At 46.6% G+C, this 19,274-nt stretch overlaps 1 protein-coding gene across 2 annotated transcripts in view; it reads right to left on the bottom strand.

Moving 5' to 3' along the window:
* Nucleotides 1-567: 567 nt before the first annotated feature.
* Nucleotides 568-19,274, bottom strand: part of CDRT4 (CMT1A duplicated region transcript 4) — a 40,856-nt gene continuing 22,149 nt past the window's right edge. The window contains exons 2-4 of one of the 2 annotated variants that reach the window (XM_057312100.1): nt 18,092-18,173; nt 7,304-7,378; nt 568-5,326 (exon numbers count right to left, since the gene is read on the bottom strand). In XM_057312100.1, coding sequence (XP_057168083.1) covers nt 4,869-5,326; nt 7,304-7,378; nt 18,092-18,161 — 603 coding nt within the window. In that variant the 5' untranslated portion in view covers nt 18,162-18,173 and the 3' untranslated portion in view covers nt 568-4,868. The remainder of the gene's footprint in view (nt 5,327-7,303; nt 7,379-18,091; nt 18,174-19,274) is intronic. The other variant, XM_057312101.1, reaches the window with a different exon arrangement.

The raw sequence follows: 19,274 nt of genomic DNA, 5'->3' as shown, positions 1-19,274 counted from the left end.
GTCAGCAACCACCAGCCGGACTGCCTCGTTGAAGCCCAGGTAGGAGAGAGGATGTGGGCACAAGGGACCAGCCCGGCTTGGAGTTGAAAGCCCAGGTTCCCATCTCAAAGGAGTTCACTTACCCCAGTGTTAGCTAGCCAGCTAAGGGAGCAAGAATATAATCCTCTGACGGTAAAATGGACAAGGACAAGCTGTAAGATACAAAAGTGTGAGCAGAGAGCCTGGCACACTCAAGGCGAGCTTCTTTCCAGCTGTCCCTTTCTCTGGTACTAAGTTTGCTCTCCACAAGAATCTTCCCGACCGGCAGACACACAGAAATGATTCCAACGAGGTAGGTTGCCTGAAATGTTGTGTCTTCTCACATCCCGTGTCTCCCCCAAATAAGGCAACGTTCTGGGTGGCTGAACAAGTGAATCTGGAGAGGAAGTGAGTTGTTTCCACGAGACTTGCAAGGCCCCCGGCAAGATGCGCCTCTTAGAAGGGCATCCAGTGGGGTGGGGATTTTTATTTGCCCTGGAATAGAACATCTGGGAGAAGAGATGGGGGTCTCGACACCAAGTCCAATACTTTTTCATGACACTGTTTATTCTGCCCTGTCCCATATGGAAATCGGGTCATGGTTGGGATCAAGGCACAGAATATGGGGGTGGCAGTGGGTTCCACCTAAAATCGAGGTGCTCCTCTATCCCTGCTGGCCCTGACTACACCCCACCCCCAAAGCCCCAGAGAAATCCCACACACATGTCACTCCAGGAACAGGCCTAGCCCAGCCACTAGCCGAGGCTCTGGGTTTGGGACACTGGCTGAGGCTCTGGGTCCCAAGTAAGAGATTGGGATGGGGGCGGGGGTGGTGAGGGAGGAAGACGAAGGATTTCCTGATTACTCGACAAGCATAAACCCAGGCCTGAGCTTCAGTCCGGGCTCGGAAGACACGGGATCACAGTAAATCTCAGGTCTCTGTTTACTCCCTCCCCTCCCCCACCCCCTCCCCCACGACTCTCTCCTTCTGTCCTCTCTTATCTGACACCGATAAAGTGCGGGCTCTGAAAATGTGCGGTCACTCGAGAAGGGTGGGGCTACCAAAAAGCTTCTAGGAATGAATGACTCAGCCAAGGCTGAAAAGAGCCGCGTTGTCTAGATGTGTCCCTTTGCTCGCACACATCTCACAAAGAAAGCACTTTTATGATCTCTTTACCACCTCTGTTGACATATGGAGCGAGGCTGCAGGCCTGGGATTCCTGCTGCTTCTGGTTTTCTGTCTCCACCCCATCCCTGCTTGGGATGCCTGTGCTGTACTCCCTGCCCCGTGGAATTTCTCGGCTACCTCTGAGGACCCTCATCAAAGGGTCCCTTATCAAAAAGCCCAAGGGTCAAAATCCGTACCTCGGGGTACCCGTGTTTTGCTCTCCATGTCCTAACAAAATGGCTTAGGAGGACCACCGTGAGGTCTTTGTGGCTCCTACGTGAGGACCTTGGGTCAAGAAGAGGGAGATGAGGGGCTCGTGCTGTGCTGGTCACGTGGGCTGTTAATAAAGTCCACCACTGTTGAAGGCCCCTCTGTCTTGGTCCCACCAGGCCTCCCATTCCAGCCAGAGAGCTCCCAGGCCACCCCCAAACATCTGGCTTGCACGCACCTGCACTTAACCACCTGGAGGGCTTCCCGGCAGCATCTGATCGGCCAAGTGGCCTAATCTTCAAAGACGTGCTCCCAGGCCACAGCGGAGACATGAGCCCAGCATGCAAGGACTCTCTGATGTCCTTAACAGACCCACCAGAGTGAAAACGACCAGCGGCCGAGGTCAAGCATTATGTTTAAACACCAACGGTGGAATTTGCAAACGGGTAAATACCATATTGTGCGCAGAAGCCAAAGAATTTGTTCAAAAAAAAAGCTACTCAGTTTGTGTCAGGAGGAGGCCTTGGTTACAGAGCAACGGAGAAGGGCCAACAAAATACGGATTCCGGTGTTTCGTAAACCTACCAGGGCCGGGAGACTGAGTGAAACAGCTCTCCTGACACACAGAATAATTCCAGATGCTGAGGAGATAAATGAGGGGCTGTGGTCTGTGGAACATCAGAGAAAGCCAGTCCCCTCTTAGAGATGGAAGTTCAATGTGTTCAGAGGAACCGGGGATAGCCCAGACCCCTCCAGCTTGGACAGGCCGATGAGGTTACGTTAGGAAGAATCCCCATTCCATTCCACGCCCCACCTGCTCGGGTCAGATTTCAGCCTCCCGGAAGGGCTGCACACCTGTTCCGGGAGCACCAGGGCTGCCTCTCAGGTTCTCATGAACAAAGCTGGTGCGGCCAAGTGTCCGCTGGCCTCTGGCAGACCCAGGACAGTGGGATCCTGCATGCTGGGCTGTTGTGAAATCAAGCAGCTCTCCTCCCCCTTTCTGTGCGTACTCAGGGCTTTCTAGGGTTTTAGCAAAAGAGCCTTTTAGGAGGAGTTTGTCTCACTGTCCCCACCTCCATCGCGCGCAGGGAGGTCTGCCGCAGAAGGCAAATCTAAGCAACACGGATTACTGAGGCTCACCCTCCCTCCCCCAATGACGGAGCCTTCCTTACTGGGTCCAGCTGGTCTTGTTTAACTGTGTCTTCCCTGCAGCCCCCTCGGTGCTCATGCAAACGGAGTCATGGCTTTCAAATCCCCGTGGGGGCGGGGTCTGTGAACCCTAGCTTGGGCTTGAACAGACTCCCCCATTTCAAAAGGAATTAGACTTTTCTTTCTTAAAAGTGTCTTAGGAGGCAGTGTGTCTGGACTAGAGTCACAGATATAAGCAATTTTCAATCACAACGTAAGGTGTTAATAATGTCCTTCCGCTCATGCTCGCGTTGTTATAACGGGCTGAGAATTAACTCAATCTAAACAGTCATCTATAAAGCCATCATTTTCATTTAGAGAATATACAGATACTTTTGTAAAAGCTATTAAACACCTAGAAAACTTTATTTTAAAAAACCGTAACTGCCCTGCCCTCGAAGGGATTGAAAGAAATAATCCCAAATTTCTATAAACTGTAACACTCAATGTTAGACATTTGGTGGGACTAGCTTTGTTCATGAGAACATGAGAGACATCGCTGGTGCTCCCAGAAGAGGCAAATCTACTCCAAATCTACTCTGGCTTTAAACACCCACGAAAGGGTAGAAGAGATAGAAATTCTTGTTGGAGGAATTGATCACCTGCCTCCATGTCTATAACTGATCCACGGACACAAAACGCAGTCATTCAGATTCACTGGGAACCACCTATATTTTTGCAAGAATTTATGCTGGCCAAGACCTGGCAACCCAGGAATGGGTCTGGAGACCTTAATGTGTGCAGCCGACCCAACACTGCTCACAGCAGTCAGAGGTGAGTGCCAAAGTTTCTGCAAGGTTCCTGTATGGAGAGAATGCCTGTGTGGGGCAAATTTGACTTCTTCAACTGGCATTTATAGCAACTTGCCCATCCCATGCTCTACATCTCTGTGAGGGAAGCAAGATGGATATTAACCGCTTCACGAATACAAATACAGAAATTCAGGTGAGGTCAAAGAAAAGTTACCCATGGAACCATGCTATGCTCGATAGATAAACTCCAATTGTGCGATCAGTTCAGTCTCCCTATCGTAACCAGGTTCCCCTTGCATCTAAAGACTTTGAGACTAAGTTTAACATCACTTGCTTTGGGGCCAATTGGGAGCTGCCCAGAGCACGGGTGGACCAATGCTAAGTGTGGTCTGACAAATAACAGCTGGGGTCCAGCCAGGAACTTCTCCCCCGCCAACTCTACTCCACAAGGCAAGCCTTAAAATAGTACAGGGGAGGAAATCCTTCCATTTTTCAGCAGGGGACACTCACACCCCCACCGCCACTTTGCAAAGCCACCAAGGAGAAAACATCTTAGTACCAAGTTCAGGTGCCAGGTGGAGCAAAGTGGGCTCACTCAAAACACCACAATGCTAGTTTTGAAGCTACTGTTCTCTTGGCTTCAAGTCTATCCTTTTATCCTATGCTAAGATGCTAGGGGTTCAGGATTCTGCAAAGCACATTCCTGCTTTCCTCCCTGATAGGCTCTGCCCACAGGGGGTGTGGGGTTGGGGGGAGCTCTGAGGCTGAAAGAGGAGGAAGGAATTCTCTCCTGGTTTGCTTCCTGTTTACCCCTCTGTTGGCTTCCTGTCCCTGTCTGTTTCCACTGGCAACACTTCTTGTTCACTCAGACAGTGACAATTCCTTCCAGAAGCATTTGAGTCTAGTTTTTGGTTTTCTCAAGAATCACCGAACCAATGTCAGCCAAAGAGGTTCCCCTCCTCAGGTACCATCCCCACTGGAAATTTCCTCCGAGCTCACCAAAACCAACCAACCGAGGAGCATTCCCCAGCCCCCTGCCAAGTCTCAGAAATCTGAGATTTAGCCCACATGCCCCTTCTCCAAGCGCCTAGCTTTTAATAAGTCCAATATCTTCCCTTTGTTCCCCCAGCCTTGGGAACCCTTCTTCCTGCAGGTGTCTACTTCCACTAATACCCTCGGGTTCTCTTCCCACCTTTTCAGTTACCTGGTTGGTAATTCTTTCTATCAAATTATGTCCGGCATGGTAACTGGTGTGATTTCTGTGTCCTGCCTGGACTGGGGCTCATTCACCCTCAGTTAGGTTCTAAGCATTTCTGGCAGGAACTAGAGCCTGGAGCTTCCCAACCCCATCCGACTGTGATGCTGGAGGGGGTGTACCTGCCCACCCACGGCCCACATCGAGATCTGGTTTATCTCAGCCCACCTCTGCATAAGCAGGGGCAAGTTCCCATTTAAAGGACATAGTGAATTTTGCAGCAAATGGAGCTTCATTGCTGTACAGTCTTGGAGGGGGTGACTGCAGGGACTCCCTGCTAAATGCTTGAATGTTTCTCCTTGCTGGCTAGAAGGGAGCTGTATGGAAGTATCCTCATCATGGGTTTTCGAGAGAAGATGATCTTGTTATAGTTTGCAGTGGGATTTTCTCTGGAATCCGTATGAAAGTGCCTTGGCTCTGGGATAGTGGTGGGACCCACGGCCGGTATGGAGTATGAGCTCCACACTGATAACATGGTCTCCGACCTCACGTCCTTCAACGCCAAGTTTCCAGAGCACTTAGATGACTTTCTCCTTTTCAGCTGCGTGATGTTGGCCAGCTTGCTCTGCCTCGATGCCCGCTGGTTTTGCTCGAGTCCTTGCGTGCCTTCCAGATCTCTAACTTTGCTTTTCTCGATGAGTCTTTTCACCATCGGGGACACATATGTGACATAGGCTGGCCAAGGGTTGTGTTTCTCGAGCACACTCTGGGGAAGCCCGATGTTCTCTGTGAGCTCTACCAGCAAAGAGAAATACAGGTGATTTAGAGGCGCTTACATACAATGATCCAGTTCTTCTTAGAATTGGAGGGTATCGGAACCACGTTTTGAATTTTTCCCCATTGCGCGAAATTGGCCTTACACCTCTTGTATTGAGTGGGAATAAAATCAAAGCCATAGATAGGAGACAGAATGACGTTCCATGGGGTATATCAATTAAAGAACAGCATGGTGGTAAAGGGCAGGGAACTTGGCAGTCCAGCAGGCTTGCCTTCAGACCTTTGAATAATATTAAATTGTTTACGCTCTGGACTTCTATTTCTTTTCCACCAACGAAAATGGTTACCAGGAGGCCATTGTAAGGATTAAATAAAGCAATATATTTTAAGGGCTTGGAACAGCTCAGTTTAGGGCCTGAAAGCATGGGCTCTCCAATTAGACTGGTTGAGTCCAAACTCCTTCTATACCTTCACAATCGCTGTGAACCTGAGAAGCCCCTTCGCCTTTCTAAACCTTAACTACCTTGTGTGTAAAATCGTGGTTAGAATATAATCAACTTTGGGGCGCCTGGGTGGCACAGCGGTTGGGCGTCTGCCTTCAGCTCAGGGCGTGATCCCGGCGTTCTGGGATCGAGCCCCACATCAGGCTTCTCCGCTGGGAGCCTGCTTCTTCCTCTCCCACTCCCCCTGCTTGTGTTCCCTCTCTCGCTGCCTGTCTATCTCTGTCAAATAAATAAATAAATAAAATCTTTTAAAATAAATAAATAAATAAATAAATAAATAAATAAATAAATAAAATCTTTTTAAAAAAAAGAATATAATCAACTTCATAGAGCCTTTTGTGGGTTAAAGGAAAGAAGTTACGTAAAGCTTTGTGCACCATACCTGATCTGTAATAATCAGTAAATGGTAACTGTGAACATTTTGGCTATCTCTCCTCCCCTGTACTGTTTTATTTAATCCCCCAGTTAACTGACAATGGGACCGAGGCTGACCAGCTTGCACAACTAGCAAACGGTGAGTTTGAACTCAAATCTAACGGGCTCCGAAATCCATAAGCTTTTCACTATAGTGCTGGCCAGAAGTTTTGGGTATTTAGGGTAGGGAGGCTCTACTAGAAAATTCTATTCATGAGGTTACCAAGCATCTTCCTTTGTAGATACCAAATCATTGGCACATTGGTCCTTCCCTCTTCCCTCTGCAGCTTCACTCTGGCTAGCAGAAATGCCTCATGATTTCTCTCCTGATAGTGCTACGTTGCCTGTTTTCTCAAATTGTGCATACTTCGATCATTTCCATAGGGGTTTGGGAAGCAAGGAAGTTAAAAGGCTGATCTTGCCATCTTCAACCTAAATTCCGTGAAAAACACTATCGCTGGGGATAATCAGAGAAAATTCAGATGGTGCAGTTATTCCCAGGCTGCCCTGTGGACATTCAGGAGCTGGAGCTCATCTAGGGACAGATCTGTCAGTAAGGAATGTACTGTGAAAGGCTCCAAATCCCTGCAAGAGTTGTGTATGATTCTGCCTGAGGAAGGCAAGATGTGTGACATCACCTCTCACCAAAAAAATGCACATCGAAGCTTCCAAGTGAGGACTCGATGGTTCATCTTTGTCTCCTCCAAGCAAATGCAAAATGCAAAGATCTAGGGGCGCCCGGCTGGCTCAGTCAGTAGAGTATACACGCAACTCTTGGTCTAGGGGTCGTGAGTTCAAGCCCCATGTTGGGTGTAGAGATTACTTAAAAATAAAGTTTAAAAAAAAACTACAAAGATCTTGCAGGTTAAGGCATTTGCTTGTATGTGGCACAAACTATACTCGTCTGGAACATAATGAAGAGCAGCCCCCCTTCATCTCCCCGGCATGCTGTAAACTCCCACCTGTGTAACATGAGGGGCCGCCCTGAGCCCTACTTCTACGTCTTCCCCACCCAGACCTCTCAGCTTTAGCGCTCAACTCCAACAGGAGCTCCCATGGCTAAGATCCCAAGCCCTACCTTCTTCTGTCTTTATCTTTCTTGCACCAATCACCTCCATCACTAAAGAGTTCTTCACATCGAAGTCCCAAAGACCTTGGGGAAAATAACACTTGTTAGCCAGCGCTGCTCCAGAGGGGCCTGAGAAGAGGACGCATTCTCCATGGAGTTGAGGGGGGGCTAGGCGGGCTCAAGACAAGAGGTCACAGGAAACGTCATTTTCTCTACCAGGATCCAAGCATGGTCATGTTACTGGGCCGAGTTTCTGCCTCCTGGTGGCACTTCTCAGCCGGCATCGGGGGGCAGGTGGTCACACATGTGAGCAGTTTGATGGGAACGGGGGGTCTAGTGGTTCTCAAACGGGAGAGTCCATCTGCCCAGAGGGCTTGTTAAAGCACAGAGTGCTGAGTCCCACCTCCAGAGTTCCTGATTCAACAGTCAACGCTCTAAACCAGAGGTGGGGAGGGAAATATGGACGGGCTGTAAGGTTTTATTAGTAAATCCCAGTGACAAGAAATAGGTCCGGGAGATCTCTGTAGGTCCTTTCCAGTTGTCAGACTGGACAATGCACCTCTGAGAATTTGTAGCCAAGAACTCGTGATTTTGTACGCCCCGTTTGGCCATCCCTGTGACCCTTGAGCATTTGAAATGCCGTGGAGCATTCCCACTGTCACCTGCCAAGGTCAGTGAAAAGTCTCAGATGGTTTTTCACAAGTTCCCCGGGTGATGTTGGCGCTGTGGGTCAGGAGGCCACACTTTGAGAATCACCAGTCTAGGGCAGTGCTTCTCAAGCTTTAGCGAGCACTGACATTGCCTGGAGAGCTTGTTAAAACACAGACACCCGGGCCCACCCACCCTGCAATTCTGACTTAGTAGGTCTGCTTGGGAGACCTGGGAATTCGCATTTCCAAGAAGCTCCCAGGTAAGGCTGCTGGTCTGACGACCACACACGGAGTAATGCTGCTTTAACTGAATAATGATTCTTCGGGTTTCTTTCCACAGCAGCATCTGCAGGAGTTGAATTGCTCGTGTGTGAAACATTCCCCTGAGATAAGCAAATTCCCAGGTTTTCCACCTCCTTTTTTTTCACCTAACCAAGGAACCGCTATGGTATGCGAGTAGGTTACTGACAAGGGCAACCTTAAATCTCACTATATTTCTAAAGTAAGTTATTCCCAATGTCAGCTTTTTATTATAACACACCTAACAAAGGATAGCATCCTAGACATTTATTCGTACTCTTTAAAAAAAAAAAAAAAGGCTATCTTTTGGTCAAACCTGCCCAGATCCAGACCTTAGGGAGTCCCTACTGTTCCATCGTAATGACAATCTTTCATGACAACACAGTCTTGGGAGAATTCACAGGTTAGGGAAGAAATAATGTTCACATAGACCTCTAGCCTAGGTAATAATAAACAACAACAAAAGAAAGTTCTATATCTCCTTCTAAGACCCACCATGGATCTCAGGATTGCAGGCCACCCATCCCAAGTCCCCAGTAATGTAGAGGTTATCACCCCAGTGCTCACCCAGCATTCCTGTTCACCTCCAATGGGAGAGACTTCTTGACTTAGCCCCCGTATCTGCAGAACTTTTGGAAATGTACGATAGGATTAATCCATCACGGTAGATGATGGGAAAATGTTTTCAATTCATGACATTTAGGGAATTTTGGATAATGCCTATCATCCTTGCTTCTAAGTTTCTAGCTAATAAACCCTGAAGCCTCAAAGAGGCTCAGTTCTTAGCGAACCGTTTGTTTCAATGCCCACGCGCATCCAGATAACCCAACATCTTGCTCAAAGCCTCTCACCATATCTCACGGGACCCCCTAGGCTAACCTTCTGTGGCTGATAAACAATTCTATAGAATGGTAGGTTTTTGCCGTACCTGCTGATGCAGGAGCCAGGGAACCACAAACCCAAGGCAGGGAATGTTTGAGAAGGCCTCAGAACTCATGGGAAGGACTTGTTTGTTTGAAAATAAAGGAGACAAATAGTTGACATTAAGTCTGAAGACAAGCTGTGGGCTTTTATAATTTCCTTCAACTCCGGCACAAAGGTTCCATTTTGCCTCCCTATAAATGAAATGCAAACCAGCAGTCTACAGACAGAAACAGCATTGATGGGAGGGGCAGGAGGCATAACATTGAAGTGGGTTTCTTGTTTCTCCTACAGGCACAAATGCCTATGTTCAATCCACTGGGTTTTCAAGCCCAGCTCCTCCCACCCCAACCCATCTCTTGTCCCACCATTTCCAGAATCTCATCTGATATGCCGGACTTGGCTTACGTAAATTCAAAGGAGTGACACTTACCTAGAATCTGACACAAATTTGTGACCTTGATCATGTTCCTTAATGTCTTAGGACCTCCATTATCTCACTTGGGAGATAAAGACGAATCTCTGTCCTGTTTCTCTCACAGAGGTGATGGCTGTTATAGTAAACTGTCCAGAAACTAAAGTGCTTCTAAATCAACCATCCTCCAACTTGGCTGCACATTGGAATTACTGGGGATCTTTTAAAGATTCATATGCCTGGCTCCCACCTGCAGCTTTGTGATTTAGTTGGAATGGGATGGAATACAGCCATCAGAATTTAAAAGCTTGGCTCTAATGTGCAGCAAGGTTGGGGAACCAGTGTTCTAGAAACCAAATCAAAAGACACCGAAGATGTATAGGGTATTTGCTACTTAGAAATAGGAAGCAGGTTTGGGAGATCATTCAGTCCTTTGCAGTTTTAAAGACATGCTTTCATTGAAGGATTCTTGCATGTATACGTATAAATATATACATGGTACTGAATGTCAGCGGCCTTTAAACATTTAAAAGGACCATAGTGCATTTCCACTACCACCTGCCAATACCAGAATTTACCTGGATCAAAGGACAGCCAGAGCCTTAAAATACTGAGCTAGGAAAACTGGCTGCGGATGGTATCCTCATGCAAAGCTAAGCTCTCCCTCTGTCTGTGGCCACAAGCTGCATCCTTATCTCAGGAAACCATCTTGCAAAGGGATTTTGTGGATTCCAGGCAAGACTGATGGATGAGTGCACTGATAGAAGTCAACCCCACTCAGACTTTCTAGCCCACTAATGCTGCGGACTTAACGCCATTTGCACACTCATGATGGGCAAAACATTATCTTAATCTAGAGTTTCCTAAACCATGTCCCATAGAATGCAAGAGTCTCTCAAGATGTTAATTGGTGTTACTTAAAAAGGGGGGAAATAAGGTCACCCTGTAAGGCTACATAGATTGTGTAATCCAGGGGGCATAGCAGGACTGCCCTCAGTCAGGGAAGTTTGAAGAATGATCTGTTAAACAAATTCCTTTAGGGCAGCACTTCTCAGAGACTCTAATACACTACCTTGCTCTGTAACCCTCTAAAAGGGACATTGCTATGCAGTATCCCCTCATCTCATTTGACCAGGGCCTCATGCATCCGTCCATCCATTCATTCACTAGGTAGAGCAGACCATGGAACTAGTAAGCAGTAGACGTTGGTGTGCATTCTAAAGCAATGTCCTCCTGCATCTTTGTTTTGGAACTTAGAGCATCAGAGGCAGTGATGACATAAGAAGATGGAAGGTTGAACTTGCTCAAGGTAGAGCCAGCTCTTCAACGACACTTCCTCTGAAATCAGCCTCAGAAGCTCAGTCCCACGAAAGCGTCCATACCGAGAAGAACAAGTCAGCGTGAGGGCCTTGTGCTCCATTGGAAACTAGACCTATCTTCCTCTGTTCAGCCTCATTCCTCTCTCCCCTGCTCCAGTCTACAGGCGTCTTGTCTTGCCTGCATCTCATCTCGCTCTCTTCTCCTCGAGCCATACCTACGAGTCTTGTCTGGCCCCAGAAGGAGAACAATTTCCCAAACGGGAAACTGATGTGGGGTGTTATTTCACCTGTACCTGCTATCCCCTACCCCCACCTCGCATATCCTCCCTTGCCCTCTGTTTCCTTTTCTGCCCTCTGGCTACTCTTCATTTATTTTGGATGCAGAGGAAGCTGCCACTTAGACTATTAGCATCTTGGAAGGTTTATCTCTAAGATCAGCAGAAATGCTCCTGGGGGTAAATCACCTTGGTACAGTGTGTGGTTGACATGTTGACTCCATCCCAAGTGGCCTGCCCAGGAGACACACAGAGCCCCCTCTTACAGGGCAAATGCACGCTCTGACCCCCTGCATTCCAGGGAAATAGAGCGCACATCTAACAAGCTTCCCATTAGCCCTGCCTCAACGTGACTCTCTCCACCTCTCAACCCTGCCCCATCCTGTGGACGCTATGGAAACTCTTGTCGTAGCCTCACTTCTACCTGTTGGGCTCTAGGGGGATACACACACGATAATGGTTTGATGTGTCCTTAAGGACACTGATGCTGGGGAGCATGGGGAAACCTAGAACTCTTAAGACAGAGGAGAGTGAAAGTGGGGAGAGGCAAGCTGGTCTCCCCCTCTCCTTACGCAACAATGTGCTGGCCACCTTTCCATCCTCATCTCTGCCTCTCCCCAAACACCTACACTCCACTCCAAAGAGAGGAGAAACAAGCCCATTACTGCACTCTGTTAAGTTGAACATGACAGGCAGCATAGTTGGTAGTTGTCAGCATGTCCTAACATAGACCATGCCTCTCTCTGGGGGAAGCAACTATCTCTACCTACATCTGGGGTGGGGAGATGGGAGTCTAATCAGAATTGCCCATCTTCTAACACAGACCTGACATTACTGATTCACCATGTATGGTGGAGTGGGAGGGGGATACACTGCTTCTCTAAAATGCTTCTGTCCTCTACATATTTTCTCTAACGATTATGTATGTACCTTGAGAGACACAGAGTGGAAATAAAGTTCCGGTACCTATGGCCAAGCAATATCAGTTCATTCATTCATGCATGCATTCAACATTGAGTTCCAAACACTACATTTAATGTGTGCAGGTTGCATTCACCCAAAACACCTTATGAATTCTCCACATTCGCCTCTTGCTTTGGGTCTACCCTCCTCAATGTCGAAGGCTTACAAGGCAAATTTGTTTTCTGTGCCAATAACAAATCAAACAAGAATAATCATGTCTTCTTCATCATCAAGAAAAAAAAGCAGAGAAGTCTCTGTGCAGAGGCCAAGGCAAATCCCAGGAGCCACTCTGCAGATGGAGATGGTTACTGAGCGTCTCCACGTACCAGGTGAGTGCTGGACACACTAAGCAGAATGAGACACAGCCTTGGGTCAAGGAACTCACAGCCCCTTGAGGAAGACAGACCACAAGCTTCCTAGCTCAGCCTGGGTGGGGACAGATGTCAAGAAACAGATTCAAGAAGGGAAGATGTGTTTGTGCTGAGTCTTGAAAGACAAGGGAAATGATGGTCAACAGGCATGGCTTAAACACCGGCCTTAATGTTTTCAAATGTTGAGTGATGTGCTCAGGGCCCACATTCTTCTTCCAGTATGCAGATCACAGAGGCTGTTTGCAAATGGTACCCTTTCTCCATATAAACTACAGTGTTGAGTCAGCTAAATGAACATTTCACAAATTCACTACAGGAAGAATCACTGGGCACTGTATACCTATCAGGTAGAGCTATGGATCTGAATTTTATATTTACCAAAGGTCTATTCAGTCATAAATATTAAAATTTCCATTTTAAGATGTAATATGAAGACCCATTAGGCACAAAGCACATGCGGTCATATTATCTATAGATCAAGTTCCAAATCTTAACATCAAATTTCCAGAACAAGCCAAACAGGCATAATCAGAGGAGAGCTTTTCAACCTTTTCCTTCCATGGACATTCTGGGGACACTTGTACATGGATAAGCTAGACAGGTAGGAAAGATGTGGAAAAACAGGCAGCAAGAAGTAATCTTATAATTTCATGTTCAGGAAACCAAATATGAAAGGCTGTCAGTGATTTGCGTTCAAAGACCTTCTCTCTGCCTGACGGCTGGCTCATGAGCCATGGGACTATGAAAATGTGTGGCCCCACGATGTTTAATCAATCAGAAAGAGGAAGTCCTGCTTCACTGAAACAATGGGGCATTGTGAACCTAGAGAACACATGGGGGAAACAGGCAGGCATTTCCCAGGACTGGCCTCCATCAATGGGCCAGGCCACCCCCTTTTGAAATGCTCAGAGCACTAGGAATCCAGGCCAGTGTTTGTTTTGAAGAAGGTGACTTGCATTTGAGCTTGGCTTTGAAGCAAAGCACTAAAGTGGCTGCCTTTTATAAGACTCGATTATCCCATCAGCCTACTGAGAGCATGTCCTCAGTATCACAGAGTTACCCCAGTTCATGCCAGCATGTGAGAAAATCCATGCATCGCACGTTGCTTGCACCCAACTCTTGGGCCACAGACAACTCTCAATTACAATTAAATCAAAGGCCTCTGATGTCTGGGGTGGAGCTGTCCTCAGCCGAACCACAATCCAAACAAATCATCCTCCTGAAAGCTAAGAGTATGACTGTGCTTTGTCCCGGATCTCCTCATTCATAGCCAGCAACAACTTTAGACCTAAAACGACTTATAAATGCAAACAAAGCAAAAGGAAGAGGTGACATTTGGGACTGAGGCAAAGGAAGGAAAGCTTTGAAGATGGATACACAGCACATTTACAGGTGGAAGGTGGGGTGAAGAAGGCTAATTTCAATGCTGTGCCAAGATAGCTCTATCGGATTAGTATAGTCCGGTATCCTTCCTGCATGTGGCCAGCCCCTGCGTGCACGAACAGATTATGGGGAGGAATCACAACAAATCATCACCTTTCCTAGAAGAGCAATTCAAGGCATGTGTCATCGATGATGGCCAGTTGTATCTTGCTGTGTTTATTTGCATGTGACCTCATAACAGAAATTATACATCAGCCTTATAGAAAGTATAGAAAAGATTATTTTTTAATCTCAGAATCCCATTTACCAACACACAACATTTATCTGTGCTCTCATTCTTGGCTTACAGGGTGATGGCCACCAAAGGCACATACCCTTCTGAATCCATCATTGTTGTCCTAACATTAAGATTCTATTTTCTTATGTTCTTAGAGTCCTCATGGTTATTTTAGAGGCTGCTTAGTGATCCATCAAGTGAATGAACTATTATGAATCATGCCTGCATTTGGGAATTTTAAGGTGTTCCAATTTTAGCCGCTGTAAGCGATGGCAGTGTCTTTTAAAATGGAGAATTCATTGGTGCCCTTCTGTTATTTATAAACCCGTATATCGCAAGGTGCTCGGGAAACGTTGGTTGCTGGTTTTTAGTCTCCCAAAGATCTCAGTACTGCCAAAGCCACTCCCCTCTCAACCCTGAGAGGTGATTTGTGTCTTCCCTGTTCCCCTGTCTTCATGGACAAAGAGCAATTAGGACATTTGAGGCCACGGTCTCTACCGTGAGTGAGGGGTCCTACCATCTCCAAGGTCTTTCATTCACTGGAGCACAACCCATAGTGATGAGGTCAGAAAATAATACAAAAATCTGTGAGCGACTTCTCCCAGTGCCAAAATGAGGCAGACTTTAGGCAGGAGAACTGAAGCTAAAACCCCCCTCTGCCACCCCATCTGGAAGGGTCGGGAGAGAAGTTAAAAAGAATCAGCTCCCTGGGGACAAGACCAGCCCTGCACAGGGAAATTGCCCCCAAAAAGCAGTCTGCATGCTGCAATGCTTCAAGACTGTATGTGCAAGCAAGGAGATAGCAATGAAATCAATTAAAAAATACTCTATATTTTCAAGGTACAGTGCCTAGAGCTCAAGCTGTAGGAGCCAAGTGAAAGCCACTCAACAACTGTCTCCAAACAAGGAGGTATGAAATATTCCAGCCAACTGTCAAGACACTGGGTGGCTGCAGAAGGAACCAAGAACCTCAAAAAGCAAACCAATTGCCTGTAAAAGCACAATGAGCAAGAGCCATTTAGTGAAGGGGCCACCAATTCCAACTTCCCAATCCACCGTCCAGCTGTAATGAGACCATTCCAGTGAAATCGCTCCCAATTGAAGTCATATATGCTCTTGATAAGGTCCTTGAGTCATCAAGAAATTGTCAAATTGTGTGCCCTATTTTCTAGTGAGAATGCAAGGAAGTATGAAAAAGATCTTTCCAAAGTTTACAAGTTTCCTCCAGCAATGTGCAAAGGAGAGGGTGCCGTGAACTTGGGAACGTCCATATTTGTTCTCTGAAAAGTGACTGAATAGAAAGGGCGGGCCTCCCTGGTTATATGGGTTGACAAAAGTGGTCCCTTTTGTTCTTGCTTACTCAGCAATCTTCTGAAAATTGACATATCAAATTACTCAGGTATATGTCCCATTATAAATTATTATATTGACATCCTGAATTATTAATCATTTTCCATTGAGTGTGGCCAATCACTTCCCCAAAGCCGTATCACTCTACCTCTTTGATACCACTAGGACTTTGATCGTTAACCAAAACATGCTCCTAGGACCCATCTCTCTTCTGAGAATAGATTCTTATTTCCAACAGCATGTGTTCTATCTTTTCAACAAATTTAAACCTATTCAAAACCAAGTCAGTATCTGTTACTTCACCCCTACTTCCACAGACATCTCCTCCGTCTCCATACCCTGTATCTCTCAATGACATCACCATTCTTCTTGACACTCAAAGTAGAAATTCAACTCTTCCTTCCTTCTCACACCCCGAGTTCAGACTCTGTTCCCCAAATATGTCTTCCCACCTCTATGCTTTTTCCCTCTCGCTCAGCCTCCATATGGCAGCCACAAGAATTATCATTCATAAATATATTCATTCATCCATTCAACAAACATTTACTGAATGCTTATTCAAGCACTACTCCCAGCTCATCTAGCTGCCAAATCTTAGCACTAACCTGATCCCTTCCCCAAAGACCAAACATATATATCCAACTGCCAACTCTACGTCATCATTTGTATGTCTAATAGGACCTCGAACTTGTCATGGTTCTAGCGTGACTCTCCACCTTACTCCCTAAAATGTTCGTCTCCAGGCTTTTCCATCTCAGAGAGAGGCACCATCGTTCACCAAATCACCCGATTCGAAAATGTCAAGTTTGTCTTTGATTCCTCTTGCTTCTTCACCTAGTGAATCCAGTTCATTATCTTCTCCCCACTCACACTCTGCCATTATGTAGCTTCTCTGCATCTTCAACCTAGTCCAAGATATTAACATCTATTCGTTGGACACTGGACACCTGCTCACTGGTCTCCCTGCTTCCACTCTTATGCCCTTATAACTCCTTCTCCACAGAAGACCCAGAGTGGTCATTTTAAAATATAATTCAGATTAAATCATTCCACTTCCAATACCCCAGTGGCTCCCCATTCCATTTGGGATGCAATGCAAATTCCTTACCTTGGCGTAGAAAGCTCTCCGTGATCTAGCCCCTGCCTATCCTTCTGGCCTTAGCCAGTTTCACTCCCCCACCACTCACTGCAAGGCCACACTGGCCTTCCTCCTCTTCTCAAGCCCACCAAGCTTGTTCCCATGTTAGCATCCTTCTCCACCCTCTCCCTCTGCCCCGGATGCACTTTTCCCTGATTCCCACGTGGGTCGCTCCTTCTGAAGAGTCAGAATCCAGACGAAAAGTGAACTCTTCAGGGAGGCCTTCCATGCCAACCTAGGGTAGCACCATCACTACCAAATCTCCTATTTTAATGCTGTGCATGGCACCATCTCTGACTGATGCATCCTATGATTCATTCATCTGTTTATTTTCTCCTAACCAACTAGAAGGTAGGTTCCATAAGAGCAGGGATCTCATTCATCGCGTTCTCTGTCCCCAGGCACTTAGATCAAAATCATTAGATAAATGAATGTTCCTACAATTGCCACAACAGTTGCCCCTGGAATTTCTAAGAATTTTTGGAAATCCAAACATCAGGCAGCTACGCACCCACGCAGGGGGCACAAAGGGAACCATGGACTAACTGACCTGACAATAGCTACTACTAGAGAATTCGATGGGCAAAGGTGGGACATCACCCTAATAAATATGACAAACAGATAAGGGCTCATGGGAAGAGCTGGGTTCAAGTCCTAGCACCATCACTTCCTGCTTCCAAGTGGGCAGTCCCTTTCCCTCTCTCTGAGCCTTAGGTTTTCCCCATCTATAAAAGGGGAATGATACACCTCCCTCGTAGGATTTTGGTAAAGATTAAACGAGACGCCGCATGCAAAGTGCTCAGAAGGAGCAGCATTTGGAGCCATAACCATCCAGCATTCAGGCATCATGAAGAGACCAAGGGAAACCTTATCTAATATGAAAAGTCCACAGGGCCTAAGTGTACCGAATTCCAATTCAAGCCCTACTCTGCTTTCCCTCCCAACGTGCTTGTGCATCCCTATCTGGCCCATTCCACGTTCTGTCCCCTCCGCTCCTACCAGACATGGTCAGGTCTCCCCTGCACGGGATGCCATATATGGGGTATCTTCCATCTGTGATGCTGGATGTAACTGCCTTTTCACAGACATGTTTTCTTCCCTCAGAATGATTATAAATCAGATGCACGTTCCCCCCAACAACCCCCCCCCCACCCCACTGGTCTCCTTATCTCTCCTTCCAGGGCTGGTCTAGTGACACTTCCCTTGGGAGGCCGGCCAGCCCTGCAGGTGGGCTTACATGTTCATCCCTCTTGTACCTCAACAGTCAGGGCCACTTGTCCCACTGTCTGTTACTTAGCTGGTATACATCTCTCTCTCTTCCTACGTTGTGTTTCCTAAAGCTCAGAAGTAAGATCTTTAATATCCAGTCAACTCCCAGCCCACATATTGCCTACTTTGAAGACTATAGTCAAGATCCAAGGCCAGACTTGCTTACCTTCCTCTGATCTCTTCTTGTCCTCCCTTCTCCTATCTGGAAGCTCTTGCAAGTCTCTGGTGCAGTTCATTTACCTAGGTTTCTAGGGAAAATAGAAAGAGAAAGGTAAATTTGTAAAACCTAATATATTGTAACTAAGATGGGTAGTTTTGGTGGAAGTGGACACTTGAATGTATAGAAAACTGTTACCTACAGTTAAAAGACAATAGCAATTGCCAATCCCCCAGAGGTCAAGGAGGGAGGGGTCTCTTGAAATTGGGGAGAAATATTTAGTTACTGGTTTCAAATGAATCTTTCTAGGCACAAATATACACAAGTAGTATACAATTGAAACATCACTGCTATCCACATTGAAAATATGTGTGGGTAACATGCCAGGAAATTTTGAAGTTCTGACAAAAGGAGTTTTTGTTGAGTCAGAAGCCCAATTAAACAAAGAGGGCTGTAATGTGTCTCCTTGGCATGGAAGAGGGATGCATCGAATGCTTTTAAGATCTGGGAACAGACCCCTCACGGAGTGCGTTGTGCGGACATCCTCTGTCCAACGAAGGCCTGGCCTTTGAGATCTACCCTCGTGCAGCACTACAGGAAAACCAGCTCTGTCCTTGCTGTTCTTGTTGTGTTTCTGTGATATCATTGTGTATTTCAACATCTCAAGAGGGCAACTGATAAGAGAATTAGCCAAAGTTCCTAAAAAGGCAAAGCTGCATATTAAACAATTGTTTGCAGCAAAGCATGGCATAGAATGAAGAGCATGAGCTCAGGACAGTCCAGCTGCTGCTTAGCTGTGTGACCAGGAATAAGATACTTTGGCTTCCTAATCCCTGTGTTCTCATCTATAAAAGAGGGGCAGTACACAGAAACTATGCTTGGATGGCATGAGGATTTTCATCATAAGATAATTCATATAAAACATTGGGCCTATTGCAAGAGCCCACTGGTTGGATTGTGGTCATCACTACGCATGCAGGACTGTGATATTTTCCACAATGCTGAAGCAATGTGGTCCAGTTTTCAGGCTGGAGAAATTAACCAAATGGGTTTCTTCAAAAATGGACAATAAGCTGAAGATCAGGGAAGAGATTGGAGCAGTGAGAGGTCAGGAGATGGGCTCAGGGGCCCCTCCGACACAACTGCTGTCCCCACATCTCACCCATCCCACCCCACTTTTCGGGTACCAACA

The sequence above is a fragment of the Ursus arctos genome, unplaced genomic scaffold (assembly GCF_023065955.2).
Source record: "Ursus arctos isolate Adak ecotype North America unplaced genomic scaffold, UrsArc2.0 scaffold_14, whole genome shotgun sequence".
Taxonomy (NCBI): Eukaryota; Metazoa; Chordata; class Mammalia; order Carnivora; family Ursidae; genus Ursus; species Ursus arctos.
This window is presented reverse-complemented; position numbering and strand designations above follow the sequence as displayed.